Source organism: Diuraphis noxia, unplaced genomic scaffold, assembly GCF_037042655.1.
Source record: "Diuraphis noxia isolate RWA-SAM2 unplaced genomic scaffold, SU_Dnox_SAM2 contig0006, whole genome shotgun sequence".
In the NCBI taxonomy this organism is placed as follows: domain Eukaryota; kingdom Metazoa; phylum Arthropoda; class Insecta; order Hemiptera; family Aphididae; genus Diuraphis; species Diuraphis noxia.
Genome location: NW_028301716.1, coordinates 2,765,515 through 2,781,543, shown reverse-complemented (window position 1 = coordinate 2,781,543; position 16,029 = coordinate 2,765,515). Strand labels below are relative to the sequence as shown.

The 16,029-nt window shown below is 34.4% G+C and overlaps 3 protein-coding genes and 1 pseudogene across 3 annotated transcripts; 2 read left to right on the top strand and 2 right to left on the bottom strand.

Annotated features, from left to right (window-relative positions):
- Positions 1-397: 397 nt before the first annotated feature.
- Positions 398-1,198, top strand: LOC149054569 (uncharacterized). The gene has a single exon (XM_089230135.1). The coding sequence runs from the start codon at positions 398-400 to the stop codon at positions 1,196-1,198; it is 801 nt and encodes a 266-aa protein (XP_089086261.1).
- Positions 1,199-3,979: 2,781 nt separating this feature from the next.
- LOC149054568 (uncharacterized) lies at positions 3,980-4,946 on the top strand. Its single transcript, XM_089230134.1, has 4 exons — positions 3,980-4,046; positions 4,121-4,306; positions 4,367-4,840; positions 4,939-4,946. The coding sequence occupies exons 1-4, from the start codon at positions 3,980-3,982 to the stop codon at positions 4,944-4,946; spliced, it is 735 nt and encodes a 244-aa protein (XP_089086260.1).
- An 834-nt stretch (positions 4,947-5,780) lies between these two features.
- On the bottom strand, positions 5,781-8,813 carry LOC149054567 (uncharacterized). Its single transcript, XM_089229975.1, has one exon. It carries the CDS (start codon positions 7,729-7,731, stop codon positions 7,066-7,068), a length of 666 nt encoding a protein of 221 aa, XP_089086101.1. The 5' UTR covers positions 7,732-8,813; the 3' UTR covers positions 5,781-7,065.
- A 1,494-nt stretch (positions 8,814-10,307) lies between these two features.
- On the bottom strand, positions 10,308-11,632 carry LOC149054566 (uncharacterized; annotated as a pseudogene).
- Positions 11,633-16,029: the final 4,397 nt, after the last annotated feature.

Sequence of the window (16,029 nt, the reverse complement as noted above, 5' to 3'; positions counted from 1 at the left end):
TTTGATAAGAGTATTTGTTTTACACATGTGGCGGACCCCACCACGCGTATCACGGTGATCCCCGCGGTCGTCGTGGCCCACCTCAACAGTGGTCGTTCGCCGACCGCCACCAGTCTCTGTTCCCGCGTCTACGCCGCTGCACGCTTGCGCATGTCCGCGTCCCAATTAATATATATTGTGCTATGTATCAAACCACGTGTATAACTTTCTTTGTATAATAAACTTAACTTACAAACGTTCATTCTCGCCTCGTAGTTTTATTACGCGATAACCTTTTTCCCTGTTGTGGCCTATCGTCATTGTTGATAGGGGGAAATTACGGCAGTGCAGTAACCAAAGCCACAAATTGGTGACCTCGTGTTTTCTATTCGACTTCTTACATTTTTATAAACACATTATGTATTCCGGCGATCCTACACGCGACCTTCTCTCACTCGAGAATGAGAGTCAACCGCTGGCTAACGAGAACGCGAACCCGCCGCCCGATAACGTGTCAGTCGCGAGTTTCGCGCAAGTGCGTCTACCTAATTTTTGGCGGCATTCCCCACGCGAATGGTTATACCACGCCGAGGCCGTTTTCGTGAACCACCGGTTACGTTCCGACACCTCGAAAGCGAATTTCGTGATCGCCGCGTTAGATGAGGAAGGTATCAGGTCAGTTTGCTACCTCATCGGGCCCGGAGTTTGTTACGAGAGCCTAAAACAGCGCCTCATCTCCGCATTCGCGATACCCCAAACTACGCGCTTCCGCAGCATCGTCCAGCCAGGCGGTTTAGGCGATAGACGCCCATCACAATTGTTGCGCGACATGCGCTACATTCTTCCGGACAGTATCGGCGAGGACGCCCTTAAGCAATTTTGGCTGCAGAAATTGCCATCAACAACCGCCGCGATCATCTCCGGACAAGATGGGTCTTTAGAGGAACTCGCAGCACGCGCTGATCGAGTCATGGAGGCGACGTCCACTTACGATGTTCACGCGGTGAACATTTCCGAATCGTCAACCGACCGATTCCGCTCAATCGAGAACGCGATAGCAGCACTCACGGCACAAGTCGCTAGTTTGGCCACACTGCAGGCTAACAATTCTAATCACAGCCGCGCGAGATCACGCTCCAAATCACGATCTAACAATAAAAAAACAACGGCATGTGTTTTTATCACGATCGTTTCGGTGCGTCCGCTAATAAATGCATAGCGCCTTGCACTTTCAAGTCTCCGGAAAACTAATAGGCGCGGCAGAGGCGAGTCAGCCCACCGCCGCACTACGCAACCACCGTGTTTTCGTTTCCGATGTGCGTTCCGGTCGACGTTTCCTTATCGACTCGGGAGCCGACATCTCCGTCCTCCCGCCGTCCGCCGCCCAACACCCTACGTCCGACATCACACTCACCACTGCTAACGGCACTCGCATTCAAACCTACGGACAAAAAACGCTCAATCTCGATTTAGGGCTCACTCGGCCGTTTACGTGGACTTTTGAAATCGCTGATGTTACCCGAGGAATTATCGGGGCAGATTTCTTACATTATTACGGTCTGTTAGTCGACGTTCGCCGTAACAGGTTAGTCGATTTGAACTCGGTTTTGGCATCCAAAATCGCTACCGCGAATACAGTTCCGCCGACCATTTGCGTGGTCTCCCAGCCACGTTTATGGACCAACTTGATCGCAGATTTTTCTAAGGTCACGCGGGAATCCACCGTACCAACCGTTTTCACACACAACGTCGAACATGTTCTTTCGATCACCGGACCCCCTTTATTTTCGCGACCACGTCGCCTCGCACCCGACCGTCTCGGTGCAGCTCGGACGGAGTTCGATTTTATGCTTCGCGCAGGTATTTGCCGTCCATCGGACAGCGCGTGGGCCAGCCCTTTGCTACTTGTCAGCAAGAAAGATGGATCGTTTCGTCCTTGTGGTGACTACCGAAGGTTGAATGCAATCACCAAGGCGGACTGGTACCCTTACCACACATTTATGACTTCACCACCAATCTTCACGGTAAAACTATTTTTTCGAAACTTGATCTGGTGCGCGCGTACCATCAGATTCCCGTCGCACGCGACGACGTCGCTAAAACCGCCGTAACAACACCTTTCGGGTTGTATGAATTTCCGGTGATGTGCTTCGGGTTAAAGAACGCCGCTCAAACCTTCCAGCGTTTTGTAAACGACATTCTCCGCGGTTTAGATTTCGTGTTCGCATACATAGACGATGTTTTAATCGCGTCACAGCAGTGCTACCAGATTGGGCGGTTTATCGCCAATTGGGCTATCTTTAGTGACCAAACACCGCCAAAAATAATAGATTGGCGGGTTACCGCCAATTGGGCGATTTGACAATTTCAAATTGGCGTGTTTGGGCTTTTAGATTTAAACAATTGTACAATGAATAATTTTGACTTTTGTTAATTTTTTTTTTTTTTATTATTAACAAAAGTCAAAAATATTGTATTTAAACCACGGTTATCATTCTGTAACCGTGTCTAAAACCAAGGTTTATAGATAATATTAACAGTCTAAGCAGCTGGTGTCTAAAACATCAGGAGCTGCGGCTGCTATCATGGACTTGTATACCATTGATAATAAATTTTAATTGACAACTGACAAGTCACAAGTGATATCAAACATAAAACATTCTAAAAATTTTGTACCTATTGTCCTATTATTATTGTCGACGCCATATAACACTATATAGCCACCGACCGGCTCACCACACACACACACACATCACATATCTGTTACCTGTTTGTACCTATATATTTATATTTTGTATTATTGTTTTTATTTCTGTTTTAATTGTCCGTATCAACTGTGAATTATTATATAATACGTAAATAGGTATCTCGCCGCCGATCGGCACGCACACACACAAGACATCTCAATTTATTTTTGTATTATTATTTCTGTTTTAATTATCGTATATTATATAATATGTAGATTACGTGCTATCGCCCGCCGCTGTTAAGCGAATATACTTAGCACGGCCGCCCAACCAAACCAGTCTAGTTTCGGAGTATAAACGACAAATACGCGAATATTACGTGCGCAAATCGCCGCTTTTTTATATTATTATATAGTTTTTGTTTATTGGCACGAATTGCCAAGTGCTATATTGTGTCTAGTTGGCGCGAATCGCCACAAGAATATTATACTATTATTGTATACTTATACTTCAAGTGAGCGCGAATCGCCACCTTTTTATTATATTTTGTGCGCGCGCGAATCGCCGTATCAATTATATCTTGTTAAGACGCTAATCGTCCCAATTATTTATTTGATTTTTATATTATTATTTTTTGTTGTGTGTGTTTGATTATATATAGCTGTATAGGTAGCGGCTGGCCAGGAGTGCTCCACAAATTGTGAGTTTTATTTATTGTTATTCAAAATATTATTTATCATAAATTTATTATACAATACTGCATATTATTTAGCTGTATAATATTATTATTATTTATTTGGTTGTGCCAACCGGCAATTTAATTTATTATATATTTATATTGTTGAGCCACAAGGGCTATATTATTATTATATTCTACATTTTTACCTGTTGGGCCAAAAGGGCCGTAGTATCATTATTACCGTTTATTATATATTTATCAGCATTTAAATTGAGTTACCATTTTTACTTAGAGTTACCTATCTCCTTTATCAGTTAAGAACACACACACACAAATATACACATCTACACACACCACCACACACTAGCACTCTCTGGTCTTGCTCGGCGACCCCGTCCACTTCCCTTGAGTCGCTATATACACGTATACACATTTACACAGGTCGGTCGGTGTGTGCGTGCGCTACGAAGTACTTGGGTAACCGGGCGCGCGTATTATTATCTTACGCTTCCGGCCCGTTCAATTATATTATATCAAATAATAAACTCTCAAGTCTCAACAATTATCTTGCGATTCGCACTTTGCACTCTGCAGTTGATTAATAATTAATTTTCGTCTGATCATATTTTAAATCATGCCTAAGTGGGCAAAGTACACCAGAAAGTTTGTCAAAGAGTGGGCAAATAAAGCAGAATTTAAAGGTACCTATAACTTAAGTAAAGTGTAGTATAGATTTTAATAACTAATAACTTAAATATTAATTAATTTAATTTAGGATGGCTCAAGAAGGCGACAGATGAACAATCAGCGAACAATGATTTTAAAGAAGCGTATTGTTCTGTTTGTAATACAGTGTTGAGAGCACACCATGGTGATTTAATTAGCCATAGTAAGACTTCAAAACATGTTTTTAAAATGAAATCTTTAGTTGTTAAAACACAACCAAAATTAATTACTTATGGTAAGAATTTTGTTTTTATATTTATTGCATGAATATTATGTAGGTACATATTTATTATAGGAGTAAGTAATGTCTCCAGAGAAAATAAACATATAGATATAATGCTTGCTGTTCACATTGCTACTCATTCATCAATTCGTAGTATTGATCATCTTGGTGAGATGTTGAAAGTATTTGGGAAAGGCTCGAAACTAGAAAATTTGAAAATGCATAGAACTAAATGTTCTAAGCTAATATTAAATGTATTATCGCCAGCTATAACTGAAGATCTAATAACAGACATTGGGGAAATTGGATACTCCTTGATAGTAGATGAATCAACTGATGTTTCTGTTATGAAGTACATGGCATATTGTATTAGGTATTTTAGTAAATCAACAAACCAAATACAAAATGAGTTTTTGGGCTTGGTTGTAGTTGAACGTGCTACTGCTGTAGCGTTATATGATGGAACAATTGAATTTTTGAAGCTCTTAAAGCTGAATCCCCTAAATTTAATTGGGTTAGGTGTTGATGGCGCTAGTAATCTGTGTGGTATGAATCATTCTCTATTTACACTTCTACGAGAAAAATCACCAAAACTTCAATTAATTAAATGTGTTTGTCATTCACTTAATACTTGTTCATCTAAGGCATCTGAAGGTCTACCTAGTCACATTGAATTTATGCTAAGAGAATCTGTTTCTTGGTTTTCGCACAGCCCTCTTCGTCAAATAGAATACAGTAGACTTTATGCGACAATAAACGGTGCAGAATGTAAACAAAGGCGTTTGGTCAAACTTTGTGCTACTCGATGGTTGGCTTTTTATAATTGTATAAAAGTTGTTCTTGACCAATCGCTTGAACTGAAAACCTGTTTTCAAATGGCAGCACAAAAAGAAAAATGTTATAGTGCAGGTCATAGCTTTTTGTGAAGCAATACTATAACTTTCTGTAAATAAATACAAATTTTAATAAAATGTGTCTTCTAGTGTATATATGTCTATATATGATATCATTTCAATATAATATTTACCAATATCTTTCCCCATTTTTCGCGCAGCAAAGAAATTAAAATCCAATACATTAGGATAAACTCTTTTTTGAATCATTTGTTTAGTGTTCTTTTTTGGCCAAGCACATTTATGGTTTTTAAACCAATAATTTGGTACAGCTTCGACAGTTTTATCATCCAAAAATTCTACTATTGACCACATATTGTAAAATAGTTACTGGAATAATAATAATGAAATAGTTAAAAATTGACTAGAAGAAGAATTAATTTTATATGTCCTAATTTTATTTAAGAATTGCAATTGACAATACATGACAATCAAGATTTATGCAAACTGATTATTTAACATTTATCTTTTTTATTTTTAAAATTAATAACACTGATGATTTGAAAGATAATTATGTAGCGTCCCAGCATACAGGAGGACAAACGACTGGTGTTGAGGTAGATGGATTGGGTGTAATAAGTATAACAACTTAATTTGTGATTAATTTATTAGATATTTATTTGATTACTATGTAAATGAAACACTTTTACTGCACAAAATGATTTGGTTGTAAAATATTCTAAGTCCGAATAATTAAATTGGACTGGTGTCTGGCGTGAAGGTGCTTGTTCTGACTCTGGTGGCTCACGTCTGAATTGGGTCTAATCGGGGCTCTCCTATATAGTCCAGATAGTCCTACTCTCTGCATTTCCTCTCCTATCGATAAGATACGTATGTGTCCATGGCCGAGTCGTGCAAAAGCGTACGCGTGTATTATTTTAATATCGTAGCTTCCCACGCCCATGCGACCGGTCGGCCACATCCTGGTTATTCGCGACACGTAATCTCCATAACCCGACGACAATAATCATATCTCTAAATACGCCTGCCAAAACTACGATTTCATATTTAATATTTCGTATATTTAATTCCAATTATGGTAATATTTTGGAAAGGCTAGAAGTTTGGCCTTCGATATAACTATTGAGGTCCTACACAATATAATTGGTTGGCGAAATCATACGCCCCAGGGTCACTTATACATATCTACGTGTATATGCGTGTTTAGATGTCTCAGCGGGACGTCAGTACATAGCACCTCCCCCCTAAAAAAAAGGTTTCTGTCCTCAAGACAGAAATCTTTAAATAGTATCTGTAACAGTTACTTTACATTTTTACATTTACAAGCTTTAGCTTGTGTACAAATTCAAATGTTATATGTCTTACAAGTTCTTACAATTTCATAGTTTTACATGCAATGATTAGAATGTATAAATATATCTATATGCTTATCGCATTTACAATAATTAGATTACAATAATAATAATGTTTTATATAATATGATATATTTTTGGTTAATAGTTATATTAATAATATATATATATTTTTTTTTTCCGTACTTATATAATAATAAAGATTGTGTTAGTAGTACATGTATATTCCATTAATTGTTTATTTATTTGATTAACATAATTGTCCTATAATACTAATAATAATATTTTCCATAACCATAGTTTACATTATTTTTTTTTTCATTTTTTTTTTTTTATAACAATATTAATAAAGTTCCTCTAACTAACTTATCCCTTTAATTTAATTCCCTTAACCATACATTCTATACGTTCTATGTGTATATATATATATTCTAGTTTATAGGTACTATCCGGTTTTTCCGGTGTTCTTTATCTATTCCAACCTATGGACATATCCGTTACGACTCTTTTGCATAGGTCTCAAGTCGTAGCGGTCCATCCATAGTTTTCTATTCTCTACCTATAGTTATCTAAAATGTTTAATTAAATTATCATACCCCATTTTTCTTACTACGTGGTCGAATATACATTTTGTAAATTGTACATCCGTCCGAGGATCATGGGCATGTGTTATATTATGTGTCTTTTTACAAACTGCATCATGCGTTTCTTGGAGGTTCAGCAATCTCCCTATTTTATCGAACTTTCCGATATCGGTTTCGAATATTATCTCTTTATTTGCTAGTTTTTCTAACCTTATGCTGAAATTTTGGTCGAACCTCGTGTCGTAACAAGTAATGTTAAGAATCGGAACCTGTTTTATTTTTAATTTATGTAATACTCTTACATCCGAATGTCCGTTCCATAGTACGATTATATTAATTTTATCTCCATGTGCTAAATATTCCTCTATATATTCCTTATCTAAATTATTTAATTCTGTGTTTAAACTTAACTCTAACTGTCCTAAACAAGTATCTCTCAACACTTCTTTACATCTAAAAATACGTTTAATTTCTTTTCTTACTACCACAACCTCTCGGTCCAATATAGGTCTGACCTCCGTGTTGGTTGGTAGTACTAACGGTCTTCCCTCCAATTTCCTTATTTTGTATCTGTCCAAACTATTGGATATGGCCCCGGATATCAGAACCATATCAGTCTTATTTATCATCGAAAATTCAAAATCCATGATGACAAACTTGTGTGTTTCCTTTCTGTTGATTAATTTAATAGGTCATTATTTTTAATATGTATAGTTTTAAATCTATTTTTACCCCCTATTTTATACTATACTTTATTATATTATACTTATATCTTATTTACGAATTATACTTAATTATTATTTTTTTTTTATAATTTTATTACTTTCTAATATTAATTATTTTACATTTCCCTTACAGTAATTTAATCTTTTATTCTTGGTGGAGATAAGGACAATCTGTCCGGTGTATCCCCCAGTAGTGGACTTTTAGGTCTTTCTTCCGCAATTATCGGTGTATCAACATAAAATGTACTTCGACTTGTTGGTATAGGGTGTGAAGTTATATTATATCGTGGTTTAATCGGTTCCCAAGTGTTTAATCTACACTTATACGTTATATATATAAATAACAATAGTATTGTCGCAAAGGTCATCAATCCTATTATTATATATATCAAATAATTATTATTTTCATTATCGGTCACATGTCCTGATTGCCTAAATATTTCGTCATCGATCATACTTTGTACATCGTCTAAAGAATGTGTTAAATCGTTTACGTTATCTAATTTATGTGAATCATGTCTGGTCTTTATATTAGGTAGATTCAAGTTTTTAATTTGCCTAGGAAGCGTTGCTACTAACTTCCCTTCCCCTACTCGTGGTATAAAGTTAACGTAGTATTTAGATTTAATATCTCTCGTTGGATTCAATATGATATCTTCGGCATATGCCCTACAGTCTTGATTTAGTTTGATTAACCCCTGATGTTTTAGCTTTACTATATATGGTTCTCTATTTCCTTGGCATGTTATGGTTAAGGTTTCCCCACTAGTTGTATAGATCCATGCATTTGCATATTTTAATTTATGAAATATATTTTTAGATAATATGATAATACCTGCCTCGCATGAGCTTGGTAGAGTATCCGGATTTTTAAATAACGTTATTTCACATGGTTGGTTTTCCGACTCATGTTGAATAGGTTGAAATTCTGGACAAATTGTAAAAACTTCGGTTTCCTTACATTGAAGTAATTGCGTTTCCGTAAACGTGGTGTATTGCCTACGATTTCTGGCGTGAAGGTGCTTGTTCTGACTCTGGTGGCTCACGTCTGAATTGGGTCTAATCGGGGCTCTCCTATATAGTCCAGATAGTCCTACTCTCTGCATTTCCTCTCCTATCGATAAGATACGTATGTGTCCATGGCCGAGTCGTGCAAAAGCGTACGCGTGTATTATTTTAATATCGTAGCTTCCCACGCCCATGCGACCGGTCGGCCACATCCTGGTTATTCGCGACACGTAATCTCCATAACCCGACGACAATAATCATATCTCTAAATACGCCTGCCAAAACTACGATTTCATATTTAATATTTCGTATATTTAATTCCAATTATGGTAATATTTTGGAAAGGCTAGAAGTTTGGCCTTCGATATAACTATTGAGGTCCTACACAATATAATTGGTTGGCGAAATCATACGCCCCAGGGTCACTTATACATATCTACGTGTATATGCGTGTTTAGATGTCTCAGCGGGACGTCAGTACATAGCAATTAATTGTTAGACTACATATTATTAGGTTAGGTATATTATTATTTAAAAATAACACATTATACTTTAAAACTTAAAAAATACTATTTAATTACAATAACTGTTTTATAATTCTACCCTAAAAACAATGTTAAGTACAAAAAAATATCAAATTACTTTTATACATACAATTTTAATAGTTATATAATATACTAATAACAAGAAGTATGTAGTAACGGTAAGGCTATAAATTGATCACCGGAAGGAAAAACTATCATTTTATTTTTAATCTCATTAATCGAGTAACAATAAAATTCATGGCTTAATGTATTAACAGTATAAATATCTAACTCGGAAGATACAATTGGTTTATCAAATAAAATATTATTGTTTTAAAAAATTTTACAAATTAAACACACTGTGTCATTTTTTTCTTTTACAATATTTAAAACTTTAACTACTATTTTCTTATGTGTCAATAAGAAACAGTCGGCTTCTACATTTGTTTTAATTGTTAACTGTTTCATTTTTAATGTAGTGAACTGGGATCCTTGAATATTTTCGGTAAGTGGTCCATGTTTATGAAATCCAGAAAAATTAAAAGCTGCAGTTATTTCATTTTGATAATAAGGTTTTAACAAATTTATTTCATTACATTTCTTAACTACTTGGATAAGTGGCTTGTCTGGTTTTCTTATTAAGTTTTTTAAAGTACTCATGTAGCTTTCGAAAGGAAACGTAGAGCAATTATCCAGAGGGCCAAATTTAATATAATCACCGCAAATATGGTTTAACCCATGCACATTATGTGATATAAGATGACCTCCATACAAAATTTCAAATTGCTTAATAAAATTATCCAATATTTTCCTTGCGATATTAATATAATGTCCATAGTTAGGGCTTAGTAATATTATCATACATAAGCTTAAGTCAAAAAAGTTTTTCCAATGCTCCTTTGATATGATCGACTTAGTTGTAGAAGAACCCAAATACAATAAAAATGTCCTGAACTCAGTAGCTTTCTAATTTTTTAATAAAGCCAAACTCCGAGGTTTTCTGTTTATTTCACAAGGTATGTTTTTTCTTAAACCTACTAGAGTTTTTGATATTTCTTCTATTTTCCAAGATGGATAACGAACAGTCAATGGACCTTTAATCCACAAATAAATAATTTTTCGAACGACCCCTAAGCAAATTAAATGTTGATAATCCATAGAAAAATCAGCAACAACATCAAAATATGGCACAGTAACTAAAATGGAAATATTTCCAGTATGATATTCTTCGTCAGATCGAGAAATATAATTTTGATGTGTTCTCTTGGCTGGTTGATTACCTGATGTATGCGGAAAAGTTATTCGATTCAATAAATATTTTCCTTCATGTTCACACCTTGAGCAAGAAGAGAAACCGGAGTGGCCTTTAGTTTGCAGTATAAATGACTTAGCCGGGGCATCACAACATAGAACATCTATTATAACTTTAAATTGTTTTCCATTTATCTTAATACCACTGTTATGTAATTCATTTAAATCGTCTACAAAATATTTAAAAAAAGCATTACTGTCATAAGGTTTTCTATTTCCACAATATATTCCTATTGGAAATACATTATTACTATTTGGTCGAATATAGGCGAGTATTGGCCAAAATTCTTCTGCCGTTGATTTAAATAACGGTAGGCCATCTATACCTGCCACTATTTTAATAACCAAAGTATTGTTTTGTAAACTAGATGGAAAATGTTGTTGAATAGCATTAGCTAAACCAAAATGATAGTAATTACCAGGTTCTACGGTATGAAAATTTGAGTTGTCTAATGCTTGAGTTTGTAAGATTATCCTAGAATCTTTAGGTAAATTTTCAAAACAGGTATGTTGTCTCAAGACAACAAGTAAACTATTAAGAGCACACTGTGTTATTTTAAAATTTATAGCCCATTCAGCTAATAACGATACAAAAATTGATGTCTTACCATATTTATAATTATTTGATTTACAGTCATTATTGTGTTCATCTGACGAAGACTCACTTTCACTATTACCACTAATACTAATTTCTGATAAAAATCTAAAGCTTCATTACTTGAATAATCTTGAAAAATTGATTCATTTGAACTTCTTTGTGGAGGTATAAAATTAGCATTTTCATAAGAAATAATAGAAGTAGATACACACACTTTCGAATTTCCTGCTGGGACAAAATTGATTTTTGATGAATTAGATCCTGGACTAACATTACGATCATTCACGGGGACTGAAATAAATGAAGCTATGTTTCTGAGTTCATCTTCAACTCTTCTTCTCTTAGATCGGCTACTTAAGTTCGACAGTTTTTTATATGACATAACTATAGGATTGGTATAAAATGTTACTTTATTAATTAGTTACCATTTCAATCAATAATAAAATAAAATAATTTAATTATTTAAGTGATATAAATCACTTAAGTAAAAACAATAAAACAATAAAAATGGTTAGGACGTTACATATTTTAATTTGTATTTTCACTAGTTAAAGTAGGCACCTAATGGAATTAAATAGAAAAGATAATAAACATGCTAAATCAACTTTTTTAAAGTTTCAAAATACAGAATAATTTATATTATATTTTTAAGAATGCTTGATGATACTTTAAATCCATTGCTTACATTTAATAAATATTATCTTAGCATTGGTTTATTATTTAAATGTTGTAATGGTAATGTTCATTATATTGTTAGATTATGTTACTTATGTCTATGTGTGTGTATGTCTCCAAACAAAAATTGTAACATGATGTTAGGTCTATAATTAATTTATCAAATAAACAAATAATTTTACAAATATAGTGGTAGGATTATTTAAAATTGTATAATAACAAGCAATTCACATTAAAAATAAACAATTGTAATAAAAACACAAATACAATAGGTATTATATATCTAGATAAGTAATTTAATATCTGCTTATAAATTATAATATAGTTCTAACTAAACTAAACAATGTATGCAGTTATTAAATATTAGCATTGAACTAAAATGTCTTAATCTAAAACTCTTATTATGTTAATGTTAATTTGTCTAAATTTATCAATATTGAATAGGAAGGTTAAAAATATTGATAATTTTAACGAATTACTATGAGCTATTATTTATTTTAACGATTTGTACATTTTATAGTATTAGTATACCTATCTGAGATCAATACTTAACAACCTTATTTAACTATTTAACAGTTAAATTATTACATTATGCAATCAATGTATTTATAGCAAACATTTTAAAAATTGTACCTAGGTAAATCAAAATATCTAAACATAGGTAACACAATTTGACGTTCTTGTACGATTTAAAACATTAATAGGCCTTAAAGGTGTTAATCTATAATTTATAATATAATAATAATATATACCTAGTTCAAAGGCCCCACACACTGCAGCGGTAGCGGTGGCGGTTACGGCAATATGAAGCAGGACACAATTTTATCGCCATCACGGCGGTATAGCCAAGACAAAAGAATTTTACCGCCACCGCTGCAGTGAGTGGTGACCTTTATTTGGGAAATACATTTTGGCAAGACGTAGGTATTAGGTAATAACTGTACTTATTTCAATAAGTCAGTAGGTACCTATTCTTAAATATGTAGGCGTATTTAAATAATCAGCTTGCTTTAATCGTAAATCATCTACTTGGTATTATTATATTATATATATCATAATAAATACTCTAGTTTAATTGATATTACCATAGTTTGAAATAAAAGTAATTAATATAGGTAGTAGTAAATATAATATGATCTTACCTGCTGTTGAACTCGTTGAAGTCAAAGTAAAAAGTCAAAGACCAAAGTAAAAGAAATCAAAACCAATAACAAATAACAATATGGTACTCCGGGTACTCAGAAGTAAGAATAGTCGGAACGTCGGAACGTGGACGCGAGTAAAGACTAATAATCCAGTCAATAGGGGGTTTTGCCTTGCAAAAAATACTAAAGTTTTGGTACTTGTGCGTTATCGCGACTACCTTGATTTCGAACGCAACATATTTTTAATGTGTTTATAATAATACAAAACTACCCAAAGCTATAATGTCAATGTCTTTATTGATAATACGAAAACAATTATAAAATATAATAATAAAGTCAAATTTATACGTCAACAATTACGAGTAAAATTGTTGATGTATTTTTGACATCAAAGTAGCAGAAGACCGATCAGGAACTTCTACTAAAAATACCTCTTTTGTTTCACGGCATATTCCGCCGAAAATACATTGCTGGGGAAGTATTCTTCCACAATTATTTTTACGTTTAGTGAACAAACTTTCGTCAATTTCCACTATTTTTCCTTTTCCTCCAATTTTTTTATTTTCTCATTCTCTCAAAGTTATAACACATACTTCCCGTAAATAATTATTCCAATCATTTACCGTATTATTGCTAAGTTGTAAGTGTTTTTCACAAAATTTCACTGAAGTCATTTCCTCTGTCCAACAAAACATGAAACGTAAAGCTTGCACAAATGATATGCGACTATTCACAAACCAATTGGCAACACGCATGTTAACTTTTTGCTGACAACTTTTCACATTGCACTTCCAAAATACTTGTTTCCCAAAATAGAGTTTCGCTTTGTGACCGTTCGAACAGATTCGTTGATGTGGTAAAATGCCTTTTTCTTGAAAAAAAGCTACAGCATCTTTTTCAGTAGTTGGTAAGTTCCACAGATCCATTGCCAAATAATCGAAATGTACAACAAGTTATTACGTACTACCAGCGTGACAGCGTGGTTTTAACTAAATATACTAAGTGTCCTAAAAGTTACCCAGCTAGTAAAATTGCGATAAGTGCGATTGTAACGACACTGGAAAAAATAGAATCGCATATAAAACGGCCTCGCAATAACCCATAATATGAGGTAGTCGCGATAACGCATATTTGGCGCGCGGTAGGCGCGATAACGCACTAGTACCAAAGTTTTGAAACTTTGCAAAAAGTTTCGTCTTGGGGCCCTGATTGACCAAAAAAAATGCGCCATCCCTCCGAGGTCCGCAACCGTCCGCCATCTTGGATTTTAGGTGAAATTTTTCACTTTTTTATGGTTTTCTTACAATATTTCTAAATTTATTAATTCTATGATAAAAATAGCTTACACATAAATTAAAGATCGTAAAATTTTTGACAAGAAAGGACTTATACACTTTTAGCGTAAGTGTAATAGATAAACGACAAAGTCCATCCGCCCGTCATAGAATGTGGCGCCGCGCGCGCGCTATAATGAAGTATTATACGTATGCACGTAGTTTGCAAATGGATCAAAAACGTAGAATATATGCGTATATACAGGGTGTCCCACAGATATATGACATTCTGACAAATAAAATAATGTCAGATCTCCGTGGGACATCCTGTATATATACGTATATATGTTTAGTCTCGTGTGTTATTCCGGTGAGCAGCTGTTAACAATGAACTGCAAGGGACGCTATCCCCATCTGGCGCGAGGAATGTATAGCCTTGACAATAATGACCGGTTTTTACGGAGGGTAGGTACACCGTACATGTATGGTCACTACTCACTATACTGTTAAGTGTTTACTGTCTATGTAGACATTTTTACATTTAGTTAGTGACTGTCACACCGTCCGATACGTTGTCTGTGTTATTAGTACTATATACCGTAACCACGCATTTATTAAAAATTTAACAGTGTATGTTTCTTGTTTTTTGTGTTGTTCGTAATGTCGTTAAATACGTGTTTTATTTGTGACAAAGGGTTTACCGAGGGTAATGGCGTTATAGTAAAACGAAAAGGTATACTAACATTTTTAAAGTCGAGTTACATTCGTAAAGACGGTAAAGCCGATGTTATAGAAAATCTCGAGTCCGTTAAAGTGCACGAAGAATGTCGAAAACAATACGCGAGATTTGATCGAGTTAATCCACAAGACACTTTTAACCAGCCACCAGTTCGATCACCCGTTAAAGCGAAATTGCGGTCCACTAAACCAACATTTAATTTTAAAGAGTCGTGTTTTTTTTGTGAAAAAAAAATAAATGACGCATTTTTAATAAATGAACGGAAAAACCCGGCGAATAAACGTTCTAAAGTGTACAATGTCCGAAGTTTATCGTCACGTGAAAAAATAATAGAGAGGGCTGTAGAACGAGGTGATGATATTGGAAAAACGGTTTGGAAAAGAGTTATCAGTGAACCAGATCTAGTATCCGCTGAGGCCATTTATCATCACGATTGTTACGTAAGTTATTTTTTAATTACTGCTACTTCGGGACAAAAAAGGGGACGACCAAAACAGGAGAATATATCTGAAGCTATGGATACTATTTTTGATATTATTGAAAATAGTGAAGAATTTCAATTTTCAATTTCTGATTTAATCGACCAACTTAATGGATATAAACCAGACGTAAGGACTGTGAAATCGAGGTTAATCGAAAAATATGGCAATAACGTTATTATTTCTGAAAATTCGAACAAACAGCCTATATTATGTTTAAGATCATTTGGTGATAAACTGTTAAATGAAAATTGGTATTTCAATAGAAATACAGATGCTCAGGAAGAACGTTTGCGAATTATTAGTGCAGCTGCAGAAATAATTAGGGAAGATCTATGGTCACAGGTTCATGAATGTTCATCTTACGAATCACCTATTGATTTTCTAAAGAATGTCGATAGTGTTGTACCAGATTCCCTAAGAATATTTTTAGAGAGTATAATTTTGAAAAAAAAAGTCACAAAAAG